The 19,139-nt window shown below is 41.6% G+C and overlaps 1 protein-coding gene across 2 annotated transcripts in view; it reads right to left on the reverse strand.

The window, feature by feature from the left end:
• Positions 1–449: 449 nt before the first annotated feature.
• Positions 450–19,139, reverse strand: part of LOC143984038 (aquaporin-2-like) — a 62,521-nt gene continuing 43,831 nt past the window's right edge. For both annotated transcript variants that reach the window (XM_077484313.1, XM_077484312.1), the window contains 2 exons: positions 11,348–11,428; positions 450–1,203 (listed from right to left, as the gene is read on the reverse strand). In XM_077484313.1, coding sequence (XP_077340439.1) covers positions 982–1,203; positions 11,348–11,428 — 303 coding nt within the window. In that variant the 3' untranslated portion in view covers positions 450–981. The remainder of the gene's footprint in view (positions 1,204–11,347; positions 11,429–19,139) is intronic.

The following is a 19,139-nucleotide window of genomic DNA, read 5'->3' on the forward strand; positions in this document are numbered from 1 at the left end:
GTCTGCTCACATAATTTGTAATAAAAACATCTTTGCTATATTGAAGCTTCCCTAAAAAACACTTTGCATATTATTTTATATATAATGTGATTCTGTACTTGCCAAATATCCTACAGAAATCTCTCTCCACAGAGTCTGGCCTTGACAAAGGTGATTATTGGCATCCTCCAAAGCTTAGCAGTTCTCCAATCTTCCTGTGTTCTGAAGGACTACTGGGTGCAGCAATCCCTTCTTAGTGTCCCATGTCTGTTGTGGCCAAGAGCAGGAATGAGACAGGCCCATGAACCAGGCCTTCCCCCTCTTCTTATAACACAGGGTGGAAAAGCAGGGCCCAAATAGCCATAGAAAGAAGCCCAGTGCTTGTAAACCACTTCCCCGCCTGGGCAAGCTAACTCACTTGCTGTAACAAAACCCACACTTGTAGACAACCTGCCTACATACAACAAAGATTTTATGTATTTGACACCTTTTAATGGCTATTTCAAAATTATGAACTCAGTATAATGACTTATAGATAGATGTTTCAGTTGTAATTACAAAGGACATTACATTGTGCAGTGTGTTGGTTAACAGGTACTAGATGAATTCCATTGAAACTACAACATAGACACCTTCATCAGCTAAATTATTTGTCATGTGGATACATATTATGTGCAAAATTAGCAGAAGGGCTAACCAAATGCTAACTGGAGTGCAATTAGTAGCTTGTGACTGGGGATGCAGTTATTAGGTGGCATTGCAAATGTATAAAACCAGGACTGTCCTTCAAGATTCAACAATACATGCTTATACAATATACTGTATGTGCACAGTCACATGGCCATCGCTTTGTCTTATTATGTGATTTGTCCTGACTAAAGAATATCAATAATTACTTTTGGTAACCAATATGTATTACTAAACGTGTAACAACCTAAACTGTTTGTCATTTAGGTTTAATGACTATTTTCTAAGTGCAGTTGACGATTCCTCACATTCCGGTCAAACTTTCTCTGACATCCCAATCCTTGGTATTGTCTGCGGTGAGTGTAACTCTACTGACTGTCTTCTCCGTATGTCCCTCTCTTCCCAGTCTTCTTCAAGTTCCAACTCTCCTCGCAGGATTGCCAGCTTCTCTGAAAAGGTCTTGGTGTTTGGAATAAGGATATAGTGATATATTAAAGATCCTAAAACAGCACCAAACATTGGTCCTAACCAGAACACCTGAAATGAAAATGTCAAATTAGGGAGCAACTCCAGGAAAATTAGATCTGCTTAAACCAGAGCAAACAATCATTTTACCAATGAATTATCTCTAACCTGCGCTATGAGTAAAAGGCGCAATATTTCAGCAGCTGTAGCAAACACACACCTGGGTGTTAGAATTAACCACAATATACTGTGTATATATATATATATATATATATATATATATATATATATATATATATATATATATATATTTAACACATATACACTACCCAAATTCACCACCAACTAAAGTGTTGCTGTATAAGACATTGATAAAAAAATAGACTAATTACAATAAAAATAAAATTTCATCCAAAAAATGTATTACATCCTAACTCATTAAGTGAATGGGTGAATGAGTAAAGTGCTATAAGTGGTGTTACTTAAAGTGTCCAGTGCGTAAATTAGATGAACAAACTGAACAAATTTCCAATGCTTTAAGTGCTATACCTTAAAGTGATCTTCAAATCTAGAGCTGCACTAAATTTAGTAATCAACCAACATAGCTTGAATCAAATAGATATACACCATATAATAAAATAAAATAAAACACAAAAGAGACATAAGTCCATGAAAAGTCCATGTGAATGGAGAAATTCTCATTGAATCAGGGAATGTCCATCACCAAATGACAATGATAAATTGGTGATGAACAGTGAATGTCCATCACCAAATGTGTAAACCATCACCACTTGTAGATAAATTCTGCACTTACCAGGTGTATATGACCTTCTATCTCTAGATAGGTCATAAGAGCTCAAAACATAATCATCCAATCAAAGACCATTGGGAGGCGCCTCCAACCCTTTTGTCTCAGGGAACCAGGAATTTCGAATAGTCCTCCACCAAACATCCGCTCATTGGATAATGCATATGGACATGCGAAACACAGTGCTCCAATAAGATTAAAAGCCCTTTTGAATCATTTAATAATCATTTATAAAAATGTTAAAATACACTCACATCATGATGCAAAGTATAAGGGCTGTCTCCTCCTTAGCAATGTAACAAACAGCTGCACTTCCAGTATTGCAAAAAAAAAAAAACACAATGATATCGGCAAGTAGCTCCTCCCTAAGAGTTTTGTCATACATGATGTGGTGGTTTACACAAGGATGCTACTTGTCATTTGGTAATGGACATTCACTAATTCAATAAGTAAGAGGAGAATTCCTCCATTCACATGGACTTTTCATGGACTAATGTCTCTTTTTTCTGTTTTATTTTAATTATATGGTCTACTGCAGTGATATGCAATTAGCGGACCTCCAGCTGTTGCAGAACTACAACTCCCATGAGGCATAGCAAGATTCTGACAGCCACAAGCATGACACCCAGAGGCAGAGGAATGATGGGACTTTTGCAACAGCTGGAGGTCCACTAATTGCATATCCCTGGTCTACTGTATGTCTATTTAATTCAGGCTATGTTGATTGATTACTAATTTTTAGTTTGAAGATTAGCCTAGTACTGTGTTGAATATCCCACTGTAGAGTTTTCTGCTTTATATATCACTATTTTTGTATTCAGAACTTCTGGGTCACATATTTGAATTCAATACACAAGTGAAGTTTTTCCAGTAATTTTCATAGTCCTTTGTAAAGGCAGAAGATTTTTTATCTAACTGCATTCTATGCAGTCAGATAAAAAAAAAAGCTTCTGCATGCAGCTCCCCCCACCACCCCTATAATGTGGCTTGCTATAGGGGCATTCGGTGTGCATGGTTACTTGTTGTATGCTAGAGGTACTAAGGGATTTCCAGATAGCTGACCTGGAAAATGTGATTACTGTGCATTGCCTTGGTTTGTTCACAGACATATCACAGGCAAGTTAACTGATACATGTAGACCTAAGAATCCTAATTATTTTTCATGCTGGTATAGAAACAATTAAAGTTGAAGTTTAGGTATGGCATTTTTACATAGTTGCCCCCGGTACCCCGGTGGAGGCCCTGCCTGCAAGCTGCTCAGCACAGGACCAGAAGCTATTGGCGATCACTGTAGTAGCTGTGGCGCCTACAGGGATCCCACAGGTGTGGCACATACAGTATCTCACAAAAGTGAGTACACCACTCACGTTTTTGTAAATATTTTATATCTTTTCATGTGACAACACTGAAGAAATTACACTTTGCTACAATGTAAAGTAGTGAGTGTACAGCTTGTATAACAGTCTAAATTTGCTCTCCCCTCAATATACCTCAACACACAGCCCTAAATGTCTAAACCACTGGCAACAAAAAGTGAGTACACCTCTAAGTGAAAATGTATAAATTGGGCCCAATTAGACATTTCCCCTCCCCGGTGTCATGTGAACCGTTAGTGTTACAAGGTCTCAGGTGTGAATGGGGAGAAGGTGTGTTAAATTTGGTGTTATCACTCTCACTCTCTCATATTGGTCACTGGAAGTTCAACATGGCACCTCATGGCAAAGAACTCTCTGAGGATCTGAAAAAAAAGAATTGTTGCTCTACATAAAGATGGCCTAGGCTATAAGAAGATTGCCAAAAACCTGAAACTGAGCTGAAGCACGATGGACAAGACCATACAGCGGTTTAACAGAACAGGTTCCACTCAGAACAGGCTTCACCATGGTTGACCCAAAAGGTTGTATGCACATGCTCAGCATCATATCCAGAGGTTGTCTTTGGGAAATAGATGCATGAGTGCTGGCAGCATTGCTGCAGATGTTGAAGTGGTGGGGGTGTCAGCCTTTCAGTGCTCAGACCATATGACACACACTGCATCAAATTAGTCTGCATGGCTGTTGTCCCAGAAGGAAGCCCCTTCTAAAGATGATGCACAAGAAAGCCCACAAACAGTTTTCTGAAGACAAGCAGACTAAGGACATAGATTACTGGAACTGTGGTCTGATGAGACCAAGATAAACTTATTTGGTTTCAAATTTTGTCAGAATGTGTGAGGCGGTAACCAAATGAGGAGTACAAAAACAAGTGTGCCTACAGTCAAGCATGGTGGTGGGAGTGTCATAGTCTGGGGCTGCATGAGTGCTGCCATCATTGGAGAGCTACAGTTCATTGAGGGAACCATGAATGCCAACATGTGATGTGACATACTGAAGCAGAGCATGATACCTTCGGAGACTGGGCCCCACGGCAGTATTCCAACATGATAATAACCCCAAAAAAAACTCCAAGACAACCACTGCCTTGCTAAAGAAGCTGATTTAAAGGTGATGGACTGGCCAAGCAAGTCCCATGACCCTACTGAGCATCTGTAGGGCATCCTCAAATGGAAGGTGTAGGAGCACAAGGTCTCTAACATCCACCAGCTGTCTTCATGGAGGAGTGGAAGAGGTCTCCAGTGGCAACCTGTGAAGCTCTGGTGAACTCCATGCCCAAGAGGGTTAAGGCAGTGCTGGAAAATAATGGTGGCCACACAAAACATTGACACTTTGGGCCCAATTTGGACATTTTCACTTAGGGGTGTACTCACTTTTATTGCCAGCAGTTTAGACAGTAATGGCTGTGTGTTGAGTTATTTTGAGGGGACAGCAAATTTACACTGTAATTTCTTCAGTGTTGTCACATGAAAAGATGTAATAAAATATTTCCAAACATGTGAGGGGTGTACTAATTTTTGTGATATACTGTACATACTTTCATTGGTCCAAGCCAATATCTACAATATCTTTAATGGAGAAGTACAGCTAAACCTTGTTTGGCTGTACTTCTCCTATGGATCACAAGAGTGCAGTTCGTTTTGCACTTCTGTGACCTGTTTTCTCATTCAAAAGTTTTTATTTTATGTTAAAATAAATTACATGTACAGAATATAAAACAAATTATGTGATACCAGAAATAAAAAGTAGACATATCGAAGTACGGATGATACAAAGTAAAGAAGAATTTCAAGATATTCTTGTGGGAATGACAATAAATGGCCTTATATATTTTAGAATTTGAAAACATTCTTATAGCTGAGTTTTAAACATTTTAATCCCAAGAAAATATAAATATGTCTAAAAGAAAATATATGATTTTAAAGTTTTGACCATAACTTCTAAAGTATGTTTATAGTAAGTATTATATAGTAAGGGAAGAACATAAAAGGTATATAGGAGGGGAAGGGGAGGGAATAATTCTCCGGAGGAGGTTTTATGTATCAGCTAATGTTGTAATTCTATAAAAAATCTTAATCACCATAACAATAAAACTCGGTTGTCAATATTATCTGACGTATAATATTTAATCCAAGGTTTCCATATTATATCAAACTTTGTCATCTGGTTTTTATCTATAGCGTCCATTTTAGCATGGATGAAAGATTGATTCATTCTACGTTTGGTTTCTGCAAAATTCACAACATCTGTTTTCCATGCATTGGCTATAGTCTGCTTTGCGGCTATCAGGAGTGTAAGAACTAATTTGAATTGTTTCTGATTCAGAAAGGCTGGTTTTAAATTAAGGAGAGCTATAATTGGGTCTGGAAAAATTGGACGATCAAAAAATTTTGTAATTATCAGAAAGATCTTTTTCCAAAATGATTGTACAATTGAGCAATGCCACCAGGTATGTATATAGGTACCTTTTTCTGGACAGCCACGAAAGCAGAGGCCAGTGTTGTCTGTTGAGAATTTGGCGATTCTCACAGGAACCAAATACCAGCATGTGAGAACTTTATATGATGATTCATACGCCAATATATTTATAGAGGGAGATTTTGTGAAAGACCATATGATGAACCAAGACCTAGAATCGATCGTACAATCCAAATCTTTTTCCCACTTGGCCACATATTTAGGTATAACAGTATTAGAATTAGATATCAATTGTGTATACAATGATGTAATACGACCTTTAGCATGTGGTTCCTTGAGACAAAATCTTTCAAATTGAGAAATATTATGTAAGTTTACATTTAAATTGAGAAAAGGAATATAAAAAATTTTGATTTGGAGATATCTGAATATTTCTGATTGTGGAAGCTTATATAATTCACATAGATCTGTAAAAGATTTTATTGATGTAGTTGAAGTTAAATTATATAGACAAGTGATACCAGCCTTAGACCAAGCTTTAAAGGTTTTGGGATATTTCCAGGCTGGGTAAAAAGTCGGATTCTTGTGGAAAGATAATAGCGGATTTTGTGGAGTTTGCAGACCATGTGAATTTCTATACCTATCCCATATAGATAGAGAGTGCTTAGAAATGGGGTTATTTATAGACTTACGATCCGCAGGTTGTAACCATAATATATTGTTTATAGGAAGAGGATCACAGTCTACAGCTTCAATGAGGACCCATAAAGGAATCTCTGTAGAAGAGTGATATTTTGTTAATTGAGATAATTGAGCTGCCTTATAATATATGTTAAAGTCTGGAAATCCCAAACCACCCAAAGCTTTGGGGAGAACACGTGTTTTTTTGTGAAGTCTGGGTTTTATTTTCCCCCAAGTAAATTTCGTTACTTTTTGTTGAATCAGCCTAAGAAAATATGCAGGAATATGATTCGGGAGAGTTCTGAATAAATATAAAAATTTCGGAAGAACAGACATTTTTATGATATTGATTTTCCCAAACCATGATATCGGCATTGATGACCAATTAGATAACGACCTTGTAATATTTTTTAATAGAGCTGGGTAATTAGCTGCAAATAAATCGGAGGGGTTAGGAATAAACTGAACACCCAGATATGGGAGGCTATGATCTACCCACTTAAAGGGTAGTGAATTTTGTAAAGATTGTTTATCTTTCTCGACAAGTGAAATGTTTAATGCTGAAGATTTTTGAATATTGACCTTAAGGCCCAAAATAAATGAGAATTCTTGTAGTACAACCATAAGATTTGGGGCCGAAACATGTGGAGAAGATAGAAAAAGGAGAATATCGTCTGCGAATAAACAGAGCTTATGATGAAAGCCACCCATTTCAATACCTGTTATAGTGGGTTCCATCCTAATTCTTTGTGCTAAAGGTTCAATGAGTAAAGCAAAGAATAATGGCGAAAGTGGACATCCTTGACGAGTCCCCCTCAGTATATTAAACTCGTCCGATTTGTACCCTGCATATCTGATATAAGCTTTGGGATCTTGATACAAATTAGAGATCCATCGCAAAAAATGAGGGCCGAATCCCCATTTGGAAAGGGTATAGTTCATATATGACCATGATACTGTGTCAAAAGCTTTCATAATATCTAAAGAAAGAAAACAATTGGGAATACGTCTTTTTTTAGCGGCATGTGACAGGAGTTTTGCACGTCTAATATTATCTCCTGCTTGACGTAATGGAATGAAGCCCACTTGATCACGATGTATAACATTGCCTATAATAGTATTTAATCTGTTAGCTAGAATTTTGGCTAAAATTTTTATGTCCAATTTGGTAACGAAATAGGGAGATAATTAGACCATATTGAATCGTCTGTGTGAGGTTTAGGGAACATACAGATAATTGCAGTTAGGGTTTCTCTTCTAAAAGAATGACCTTCCAAGAGGGAATTAAAAGTGTTTGTCAAGACTGGAGATAGGGTGTCTACAAACGTTTTGTAATACAGCGCAGAAAAAGCATCAGGACCTGGCCTTTTATTTAGTTTCAGGTTTTTGATAACTTCAGATACCTCTATAATTGACACTGGTTCCTCCATCATTTCCATTTGTGTTTTAGATAGTGTCTGTAGAGATATATGAGAGAAAAAATCATTCGCTCTAGAAGGGTCCAACTCATTATTAGAAGAGTATACAGTTTTTAATTGTGTTTTGAATTTTTGTAATATTTTTAAAGGATTATTTGTGTATACCCCCCTAGAGATTTTCAGACATATTGGTTTCGTTGGGTTCTGGTAGGATTTTAATGCCCTTGCTAATAGTGTGTGAGATTTATTCGCATTGATATAGAAATTGTGTTGTGATCTCTTGATGGTTTTATCCGCTGCTTCAGTAAGGAATAGATCAAATTCCAATTTAGCTTTGTCAAGATTTATTTTAGATAAAGAAGAAGGGTGTGGAGTTATATTTTATATAATCTTTGAGCACAATTTCAATATTATTTTTATGAGCTGGATTTTTGAGTAGGAAATCTCTTAATAGCCATGTTGGATCTTTTTTTTTTTTAATTATAGAGGCAACGGTAATGTAAAGCGCACTATGATCGGACCATGGGATGGGAATAATTTTTGTAGATATTATTTCTGGAATTAGCCCTATGGACATAAATATATGGTCTATCCTAGAGAATGAGCGATGAGGGAATGAGTAATGTGGGTATTGTCTCTTGGTTGGATTCAATTCTCTCCAAGTATCTACTAGGTTATGTTTTGTAATTAGTTTTGATAAGAGTTGTTTGTCTGCTGTATGTGCCTGTGGGATTGGTGATTTATCCAAAAATAGAAATATGGTCTGATTAGAATCTCCACATAGAATTGTAGTACCTATTTTGTGGTGTTCTATAGTTTGAAATAAATGAGAAAGAAAAGAAATAGGATTTTTGTTAGGAGCGTAGTATGATGTAATGGTGATAGCGGTATCAAGTAGGTGTCCTTTAAGAATCAAGTTACGACCTTCTGGATCCTTGATTTCCTTCATTAGTGAAAATGGTGTATTGCGATGGAAAGCTATAAGCACGCCTCGTTTTTTAGAGGAGGCCAAAGCTGTGTATACTTGGGGGTAGTCTTTGCTGAAAAATTTGGGAGTGGATTGTGACGCAAAATGAGTCTCTTGGAGGCAAACTATATGTGCTTTTTTGGATGAAAATGTGTGGAAGGCTTTAGTGCGTTTGTATGGAACGTTTAGTCCCTGAGTATTTAATGATATGATGTTTAATGGGGCCATGGAGTTGGGAAAAGTAAATATATGTTGGTGTTTGTGTTAGAACGTGTGTCATATAAGAAATTATTTGTCTCCAGAGTATAGGGATGGAGGGAGGGAGGGGAAAGGAGATAATGACTGAAAAAGAAAATACAATTAATATACAATATTGAAATATATCTTAACATATCTATGTTCTTAATGTGTCCATTGGGAGGAGAAAAACTCTCCCTCCAAGGGTACATGAGCCACTGTCAACTGCCCAGTGTACACCGAGCTGCTGAGGGTAGCAAGGGAGGGTGCAAGGAACTTCCCTGCAGAACACCAAGAGCCAATCATATAATTTCATTTTCCAAGCAAAAAATAAAAATGTAAGATGAAGGCAACCTCAGAGACAAAGAAGAGAAGAGAGAGAAAAAAAAACAGTTATAATAAGGTGCCTAAATTATTAAGAACATTTCTTAAATAAGATTATGATAAAAATATTGATTGGAAGTCAGAGAAAAAACTGGGCAGTAGCCATTCTGTTGAAAAGGCAAGATAGTAGCCTCAGTACAGGTGTTTATCAGTCCATAGTGTCAGCCAGATCTGGATCCGGAGGTGGAGATTTATGCGACTTCTTTTCTGTGGATTGTAGTCTTCTTCTCTTCTGGAAGCAGAGGAGGGATTATCAGCATATGAGGATGATTTTTGGCGAGTGTCCGCAGCATCTCTTGATGTGTTTATCATCCCTAGTTTCTGTAAAGTAGTTTGCAGGTCCTTAGCTGTTCGGCACATATATTTGCGACTTTGGAAAGTAAAACGCACTGAGAAAGGAAATCCCCATTGGTAGATTATGTCATTTCGCTGTAATATTTGCAGTAGTGGTTTCAGGGTTCTTCTTTTGTTGATTGTAATTTGTGAGAGGTCTGTGAATAATTGATATTTATGACCCTGGAAAATTAGGGGATCTTTATTTCTAGCTGTATTTAGCAGTAGTTCCTTAGTGCGGTAGAAATGCAATTTTGCGATAATGTCACGGGGAGGACCATCTGTTTTCTTTGGTGCTAGGACTCTATGAACCTGGTCCATTTCAAGACGCTCTAGTGGGATAGCTGGTTGTAATTCTTGAAAAAGTGCAGTAATAGCACCATTTAAATCAGTCACAGATTGGGGTATTCCTCTAATACGTATATTGGAGCGTCTTGCACGATTTTCTAAATCCTCCAATTTGGGTTGTAATATGTAATTTTCCTCTTTAAGAAAATCTATTTCTGAGGCAATGTTAGATGTATAATTTTCCAGATCGTCTGCTCTAATTTCCAGTGCTGATGTACGCTGACCAAGCTCTCTAATTTCTTTAGTAAGTTTTGTGGTGATGGTATCTGCAGTGGATTTTAGTGATTTTTGAAGCAGATTTTCTATTTGTTTCAGCATTACAGGAGGGGATAAGTCTTTTTGTGTGGAAAGTTCTAAATTTCTGTGACCTGTTTTCAGCAGAGAGCAGACTGAAGTCAGTCCAGGCTCTGCGTCATCATGACCATTAGGTTGGGATCTGCCTAGATCCCTGGACCAACAACCAGCTCAGTCTCAGCTAGCTGCTGAGAGCCTGAGCCAGTTCCCCTCTCCCCCACAGCCCAGCGCTCCAGTGAGTGAGGAGGGGGCAGAGCAGAGAGCTGTGGCTGACAGTCAGAGCTCTGAGAACCAAGTGATCTTCGTCGTCTGATCGCTTGGTTCTCAGTTAGAGGTGCCGGGGGACAGATGCAGTATCGGATTGATGCTGCATCCACCTAGGTAAGTATGAATCTAAAAAAAAATACCCATACTTCTCATTTAATTGATTATAAAATGTTACAGTGATTTTGTTTTATAACTATCCCAATATGTTATGTGTAAGAGCATAATTGCCCCCTAACCTTAAGTAAACAAACATCCAAGCCACATGTTCTATATCAGTGGTCTCCAAACTGCGGCCTGGGGCCACATGTGACCCTTTGCTTGCTTTTATCTGGCCCTTGGGGCACTATTTCATCCACCGATGATAACAGTGGGGCATAATTCCTCTCACTGACACCAATGATGGGTTCTAATTTCTCCCAATGATGCAAACAATGGCTTCAGTTCCTCCCACAGGCACCAACAATGGGGCCCAATGACTAATGGCTCCAAATATGGGGCATTGTTTTTTCCCACTGACATCAGGACCTTTTCTACACCCAATAGTCACAGTTCGCCCCCCCCCCCCAAAGTCTGAAGGACCGTAATCTGGCCCTTTGTTTTTAAAGTTTGGAGACCCCTGTTCTACATCGTGGCATGGAATGTAGACTTGTGGCACAATGGAATGAAGGAGTGGAGGAAGTATTCTCACCCAGTGAGCAGTAAAGTTTCCTGTTATAACTGCAGGTCCAAAAGATCTTGCTGGATTCATGGAGCAGCCGGTGTAATGGATCTAAGACAGAAGACAATAGTTTATTACAAGCAAGAGACATTATAATCTATTTTAATATAATGATCAAGCATGGAACATATTATTCAAGATACTAGGGACTAGAAAGCTGCCCAGGTAAACATACCCTTAGATGCTGACCTAAGCCATATATACGACCAGAAAGCCAAGAACCTGCTTTTGAAAATGCCTGTGCCCTCACAACAACGTGACCCTTACCTTTTCATACCTTCAATCAAGACCTGCTTCTGCCATGTACGAAAATATATGGTAAGTAACTTGTAGGTCACGTGTAACATTCTAGGACAAGCATATGCAATTAGCGGACCTCCAGCTGTTGCAGAACTACAAGTCCTAAAAGCCATAGCAAGACTCTGACAGCCACAAGCATGACACCCAGAGGCAGAGGCATGATGGGACTTGTCGTTTTGCAACAGCTGGAGGTCCGCTAATTGCAGATCCCTGTTCTAGGGGACTGGGGCAGACAGTGAACAAGGATCCAAAGGACCTAATTTGCTAACAGAAAAATGTAAAAAATTGTTTACATTCTGCTGTCAGCAGGGAATCCCACTGACAGCAGATGAATCATGGTTGTTAAGGACGCAGCAGGTGCCAGCTCCTTAGTTATTCACTAAAATTCCATTGACAACAGATGAGTCGAGGTTGTTAAGGAAACTGCGGGTGTCGGCTCCTTAACAACCAGCTATTCACTGGAATCCTGCGGACAACAGATGCGTCATGGTTGTTAAGGATGCAGCAAGTGCCGGCTCCTTAAAGCGGAGTTCCACCCAAAAATGGAACTTCCACTTTTCGGATTTCTCCAACCCCCCTCCAGTTTCACATTTGGCACCTTTCAGGAGGGAGCAGATACCTGTCTAATCCAGGTATTTGCTCCCACTTCCGGGCATAGATCACTCTGCAGCAATCTACGCCATGTCCGAAAGGTATAGTGAATTGACTTTTTCTGTATCGCATGTGATATTTGGGAAAAATATGTGTCACATGACCCAAATACCTCATGCAATATGCTTTAGTGAATTGAGAACATTGTCTTGGAAGATGTGAGCTTGTTTCAGAGTGGACTTTTTTATGATATGCACAGTATTACCGTATATACTCGAGTATAAGCCGAGATTTTCAGCCTCTTTTTTGAGGCTGAAAGTGCCCCCCTCGGCTTATACTCGAGTCATCGCCGTCTGCCTGCCCGATCAGCGTGTCGAGCAGATAGACGGCGGACATTCTACTATTCAAAAGCCGTGCCTCCGTCTGTGATAGGCGGAACACTCAATTTCCCAGCAGTCAGTGGTCCGCCTATCACGGACATCCGCTCATCCTCATACTACGGACGAGGATGAGAGGATGTCCGTGATAGGCGGAACACAGACTGCTGGGAAATTGAGTGTTCCGCCTATCACAGACGGAGGCGCGGCTTTTGAACAGAGGAATGGCCGCCGAGGTGCCGACGAAGAGCGGCGATCCTGGCATGGCTGAAGGACGGAGGCTCGGGACGGGACGACGGAGGCACGGGACGGAGGCACGGGACGACGGAGGCACGGGACGGAGGCACGGGACGGAGGCTCGGGACGGAGGCTCGGGACGGAGGCTCGGGACGGAGGCTCGGGACACAGGTAGGCTGGACACACAAGGTTGCACGGACACACACACAGGGATGGATGGACACACACACAGGGATGGATGGACACACACACAGGGATGGATGGATGGACACACACACAGGGATGGATGGATGGACACACACACAGGGATGGATGGATGGACACACACACAGGGATGGACGGACACACAGGGATGGACAGGCATGTCTCACCCTCGGCTTATACACGAGTCAATAAGTTTCCCAGTTTTTTGGGGTAAATTGGGGGCCTCGGCTTATATTCGGGTCGGCCTATACTCGAGTATATACGGTATTTGCACTTCTATTTGGTTATAGAAAATTATGATTGTTCCAGTTCCAGTGTATCACTTGTGTTAATTGTTGTTTGATGGTTTTGGAACTTTATACACTGGGTTAGGAATGAGCTCAATGTTCGGGTCGAACATAAGTTCGACTCGAACATCGGGTGTTTGCTCCGGTCACCAAGAACGTACATGATTCAAGTGCCCGTGGAACGCCCCATAATGCACTGCCAGATCGCAGTGCATTGCTGTATGATGATTGGCCAAAGCATGCACCTGACCTGCATGCTTTGGCTAATACCAGTGCCCTCTGCTAAGAGAACCATAATAGGCCAAAGGCAGGGTGCCTTTGGCCAATCATGGCTCAGGGGGACCAAGTCTACACCCCATACTATATAAGGCTGCCTACATGGGGACCTGTGACACCTGTGGTGTTGCTGGTGTGAACAGAGAGATAGTGTGATTTAGATTAAGCAGGCAGTCCAGTGTAGCTTATATCTACAGTGCATGCCGTGGTGCACTGTTTCCACTACTTTTCTGGGGGTGCACACATTACACAATACAGTGCAGCCATAGTACAGTTTCTACTACACTTCTGGTGATGTACACAGTACAAAATACAGTACAGCCATAGTGCAGTTGCTACTACTTTTCTGGTGGTGTACATAGTACACAATACAGTGCAACCGTAGTGCAGTTGCTACTACTTTTTTGGGTGGTGTACACAGTACACAATACAGTGCAGCTGTAGTGCAGTTGCTACTACACTTCTGGTGGTGTACACATTACACAATACAGTGCAACCGTTGTGCAGTTGCTGCTACTTTTCTGGTGGTGTACACATTACCGAATACAGTGCAGCCATAGTGCAGTTGCTACTACTTGTCTGGTGGTGTACACAATACACAACACAGTGCAGCCATACTTTTCTGGTGGTGTACACATTACACAATACAGTGCAGCCGTAGTGCAGTTGCTACTACTTTTCTGGTGGTGTACACAGTACACAGTACAATGCAGTGTGGTGATGCAAAGCAAAATATACATCATGTCCGGAAGGCCACCAAGGAGAGGCAGATGCTCACAGGCCACTAAAAAAGGGCATGCGGGCTCTGTGTCTACAGTCAACAGTGCTGGTCGTGGACATGGTGCATCCTCTGCAGGTGGCCATAGGGCATGCTTGTCCTTTTTTTCTGCTGCTGGCCATGTTATTGAGCCAGAACATGCAAAAGAGTTGGTGGAGTGGATAACAAAGCTGTCCTCATCCTCCTCAACTTCTGTCACCCAGGCTCAGAGTACTTTGCGTTCCAATGCAGCTTCCAAAGTGGCCTATTCCACCGGTTCCTTGTCCACAATCGCTCCTTCAGTAGCCCAACCATCATGCATGGAGGAGTCCCCCGAACTATTCGACCACAGTGTCGGGTACATGCTGCTGGAGGATGCGATTAGAAGGCTCTGATGTTGGTTCCCAGGTTGAGGAAGGAAGTAATGTGAGCCTAGAGAGAGAGGGTGCCCAAGAAGGACAAGAAACTGGCAGTCAGGTTCCCCCAGCCGCAGCATACTGCCAAGTTTTCTCCAGTGACAAGCAGGGAGGGGAAGATGAGGTCACTGACTCTACTTGGGTGCTTGATAGAAGAGAAGAGATAGCAGATTGCACCATTGCTGTTTGCAACCTGTGTTTGAAGCAGATCAAGCGTGGGCAGAACAGCAGCCGCTTGGGCACCACATGCTTGACCAGACATATGACAACCTCCATGCAGTCAGTTGGCAACAGCACTTGAAAGACCCACATCAAAGAAAAAGGCAGACTTCTTGCTTCTCATCTGGGATCTCCAACCCCACTATACCTCCAGTCCTCTCAAAAGCCTGCACTGAGAGGAATAATAGATATCCCAAGTACTTGCAGCCAATATGCTATCAGAACAACTCCATCTGATTTTAGCAGGCAAGTTTCCCTACCCCAGTTGCTAAATTGTAAAAAAGAAATTCAGTCTCAGCCATCCATATACTCAATGTCTGAATGCTAGCTTGGTCAAATTGCTAGCACTGCAACTGCTGCCTTTTCAGCTGGTAGACTCCCCCCTTTCGTGAATTTGTGGAATATGCTGTACCTCAGTGGCAGGTTCCAAAACACCATTTCTTTTCACGGAAGGCCATTCCGGCTCTCTATCGGCATGTGGAAGGCAATGTTTTGGCCTCATTGGACAGGGCGGTAAGCAGTAAGGTGCATATTACCTCATGGGCAACAGATTCTGTCACAGTTCTCTCCTCCAACCCCTTCTCTTCTTCTTCCTCTATGGCCTCTTCTGCAGATTTGTCCTCTGAACCAGTGGTGCTCTGTAAATGTTCAAGGGCCTGCACAAGCACTCAGGCAAAAAGATGCCATGCAATGCTTGAGTTGGTCTGCTTAGGGGACAGGAGCCACACTGGGGCAGAGATTCTGTCAGCTCTGCAGAGGCAGGCTCAGAGGTGGTTGATGCCACACCAGCTTCAGGTAGGAATAGTTGTATAGGACAATGACACCAACCTTCTCTCCACCCGACAGGGATACTTGACCCATGTTCCATGTTTGGTACACGTCCTGAATTTGGTGGTTCTTGAGCAGGTACCCCGGCTTACTGGATCTCAGGTCATTTCCGCCGGTCATACAATGCCAGTGCTCAGCTGGCTGACATTCAAAGGGAATGCAACCTGCCCACCAACCGCCTCATTTGTGACATGCCCACCAGGTGGAACTCAATGTTGGCAATGTGGGCCATCAATGAGTACCTGTGTGAGCATGGCACAAGGATGTGGAGAATAGAAACCCAAGCAGTTGTACGTGGCTGGGAGGAGGTTGTTATGGATCATGTGATCCTTAGTGACCCAGAGGACTCAGAATCGAATGCCTCTGCAAACTAACGCTGCATGGCCTCTCTGATTCTGCAAAGCCTGCGAAAGGACCCTAGGATTCGTGGTATCAAGGTGAGGTATCATTACTGGCTGGCAACCCTTCTTGATCCACGTTACAAGGGTAAGGTTGCAAAACTCATCCTGGCTTCGCAGAGGGGGCAGAGGATGAAACATCTGTAGGAGACCTTGAAGAAAAGTTATTGCAATGTGTTTCCAGACCCTGGGAGGTTACAATTTCCTGGTGCTGGACAACTTGTTGCTGAGGCTTTGTTCAGTCAGAGGAAGAGCGGTGGAGAAGGTGGTCGGCTGACCGATGCCCTTAGACAATTTTCAGTCCTCAACGCCAAGGTCTGATTGGTTCAAGCAACCATCACCAGCATCTGCATTACATGGTGCAGGAATATCTAGGGGTAAGATCAGACTTGGAGACCTTTCCACCAGAATATCCACTGGGTTACTGGGTCTTGAGGATGGACCACTGGCCAGAGCTTGCGCAATATGAAATTGAGCTACTGGCCTGTCCTGCATCCAGCGTTCTTTCAGAATGCACATTCAGTGCTGCTGGAGTCTTTGCAACAGATCACAGAGTGCGCCTGTCCACAGACTCCGTTGATAGGCTCACATTCATAAAAATTAGTCAGTCATGGATCAGCAGCTATCAAGCACCTGATGTTGATGTAACTGATTGATTTTTCTATGGATGTGGGATACCTTGAAGACTGCCTATGCTGAGTGACTATCCTATTCCTCCTCAATCTTGGTGATATTTCATAGCAGGGCCCGTTCCTGTGCCCAACAAGAGTATCTGTGAGGGATTACAGTGTTGTGGCACCACCACCACCAAAGGCCCAATTTTCTGCCCCTGTTTAACAGGGGCATGCATTTACAGTTTTTTTATCTAATATTTCACAGGAGAGCCCATTCCTGCACCCACCAAGAGTAACTGTGAGGGCTTACAGTGTTGTGGCACCACCACCACCAAAGGCCTCTGTTTAACAGGGGCATGTAATTACAATTATTGATATAGTATTTCACAGCAGGGCCCGTTCCAACGCTCACCAAGAGTAACTGTGAGGGCTTACAGTAACACCAACACCTAAGGCCCAAGTTTCTACAGAGTATATAGGGCAGGCTGTATAGTATATATGCTTCTGTTCAGAGTATATAGTGCCTGGGGGCCCCCCACACCATTTTTTTTAATTTGGGTGCAGGGTTTCCCTTAATATCCATAATAGACCCAAAGGGCATGGTAATGGGCTGGGGGGAACCCATGCCGTTTTTCTCAATGATTTTCCTGTATATTGCCGGTACCCGACAATACATTACAGCCGCACGCAGTTTTGAATGACTTTTTTTTCTTTAGAAATGTCATTTTGCTGTGGTATTGTTATAAACACAAACTGTACAATATTTAAAGGAATATTTCATTTTTATTGTTTTACTTTAAGCATTATTAAAATTACTGCTCCCGATAAAACGTTTTTTTTTTTTTAACTTTTGTTTGCATTGATACATGTCCCCTGGGGCAGGACCCGGGTCCCCAAACACTTTTTATGGCAATAACTTGCATATATTGTAAGACTTTAAAATTATCACTTTTGTTTTTTCGTGTCCCTGTCCCATAGACTTTAACAGTGTTCTAATTTGCGTGTTCAAACAAACTTTTTGCATGTTCGCATGTTCCGCTGCTAACCAAACCCGGGGGTGTTTGGCTCATCCCTACACTGGGTATTTATTTAGCTTGAGAACACTTGGAGCTCTGGGCTACACACTTTACAACTTTTATTTTCATGTAGAAACAATAGCCACCATCTCTTGCTCACTCCCGGGATGGATTAGGATCTATGGACTATGGGATTTATGGTGTGCATGGAGCAATGCACAAACAGAAGTGAGGGGGAAAAAAGAGGTTTGGGAGCTCACGGAGGACATTACAAAGAAGGTAAAAATGACACAGTAAGAATGATTTCATGAAAAATAGATTACTGGTTCATTAGGAAGTGGATGCATATGGGTTTATTTTGGAGAATACAAAAATCGTTTAGTGTTACTTTAAAAAGGTTTAAATCCTTTCTAAAATTTAGGAAAGAGTGAGCTGTGTGAAGTTGGCACCCCATGTTTGTAAAACCTGAATAAAAATATACCATTCGTTTGTGCCGCGTTTGTGCTGATTTGTGCCGCAAAAATTAGCGTTTGTGCCGGTTCGGTTTCTGAGATATTAAACATTCAATTTAATGCAAGCCCCGCCCACTTTGCACCCCACGTTGCTCAATTTGAAAAACAAATGCGCCATTCGTTTGTGCCGCGTTTGTGCTGGTTTGTGCTGTAAAAATAAACGTTTGTGCCGCGTTGGTTGCGGAGATTTTGTGCGTTATAGTTGCTGAAACCCCGCCCACTTTGCACCCCATATTCTTGCATTTTAAAAACGAACGCACCATTCGTTTGTGCCGCGTTTGTGCTGGTTTGTGCCCCAAAAATAAACGTTTGTGCCACTTTGGTTGCGGAAATATTGTGCGTTATAGTTGCTGAAACCCCGCCCACTTTGCACCCCATGTTCTTGAATTTTAAAAACGAACGCGCCATTCGTTTGTGCTGTGTTTGTGCTGCAAAAATAAACGTTTGTGCCGCTTTGTTTGCGGAGATATTGTGCATTATAGTTGCTGAAACCCCGCCCACTTTGCACCCCATGTTCTTGAATTTTAAAAACGAACGCGCCATTCGTTTGTGCCACGTTTGTGCTGGTTTGTGCCACAAAAATAAACATTTGTGCCGCTTTGGTTGTGGAGATATTGTGCGTTATAGTAGCTGAAACCCCGTCCTATATTGCTGAATTTTTAAAACAAACGCGGCACAAACGAATGGCGTGTTTGTTTTTAAGATTCAGCTGGTTTGTTCGTGGTTTGTG

This window comes from Lithobates pipiens, unplaced genomic scaffold, assembly GCF_037356315.1.
Source record: "Lithobates pipiens isolate NorthernLeopardFrog02 unplaced genomic scaffold, aLitPip1_a1.2 Scaffold_16, whole genome shotgun sequence".
Lineage (NCBI taxonomy): Eukaryota > Metazoa > Chordata > Amphibia > Anura > Ranidae > Lithobates > Lithobates pipiens.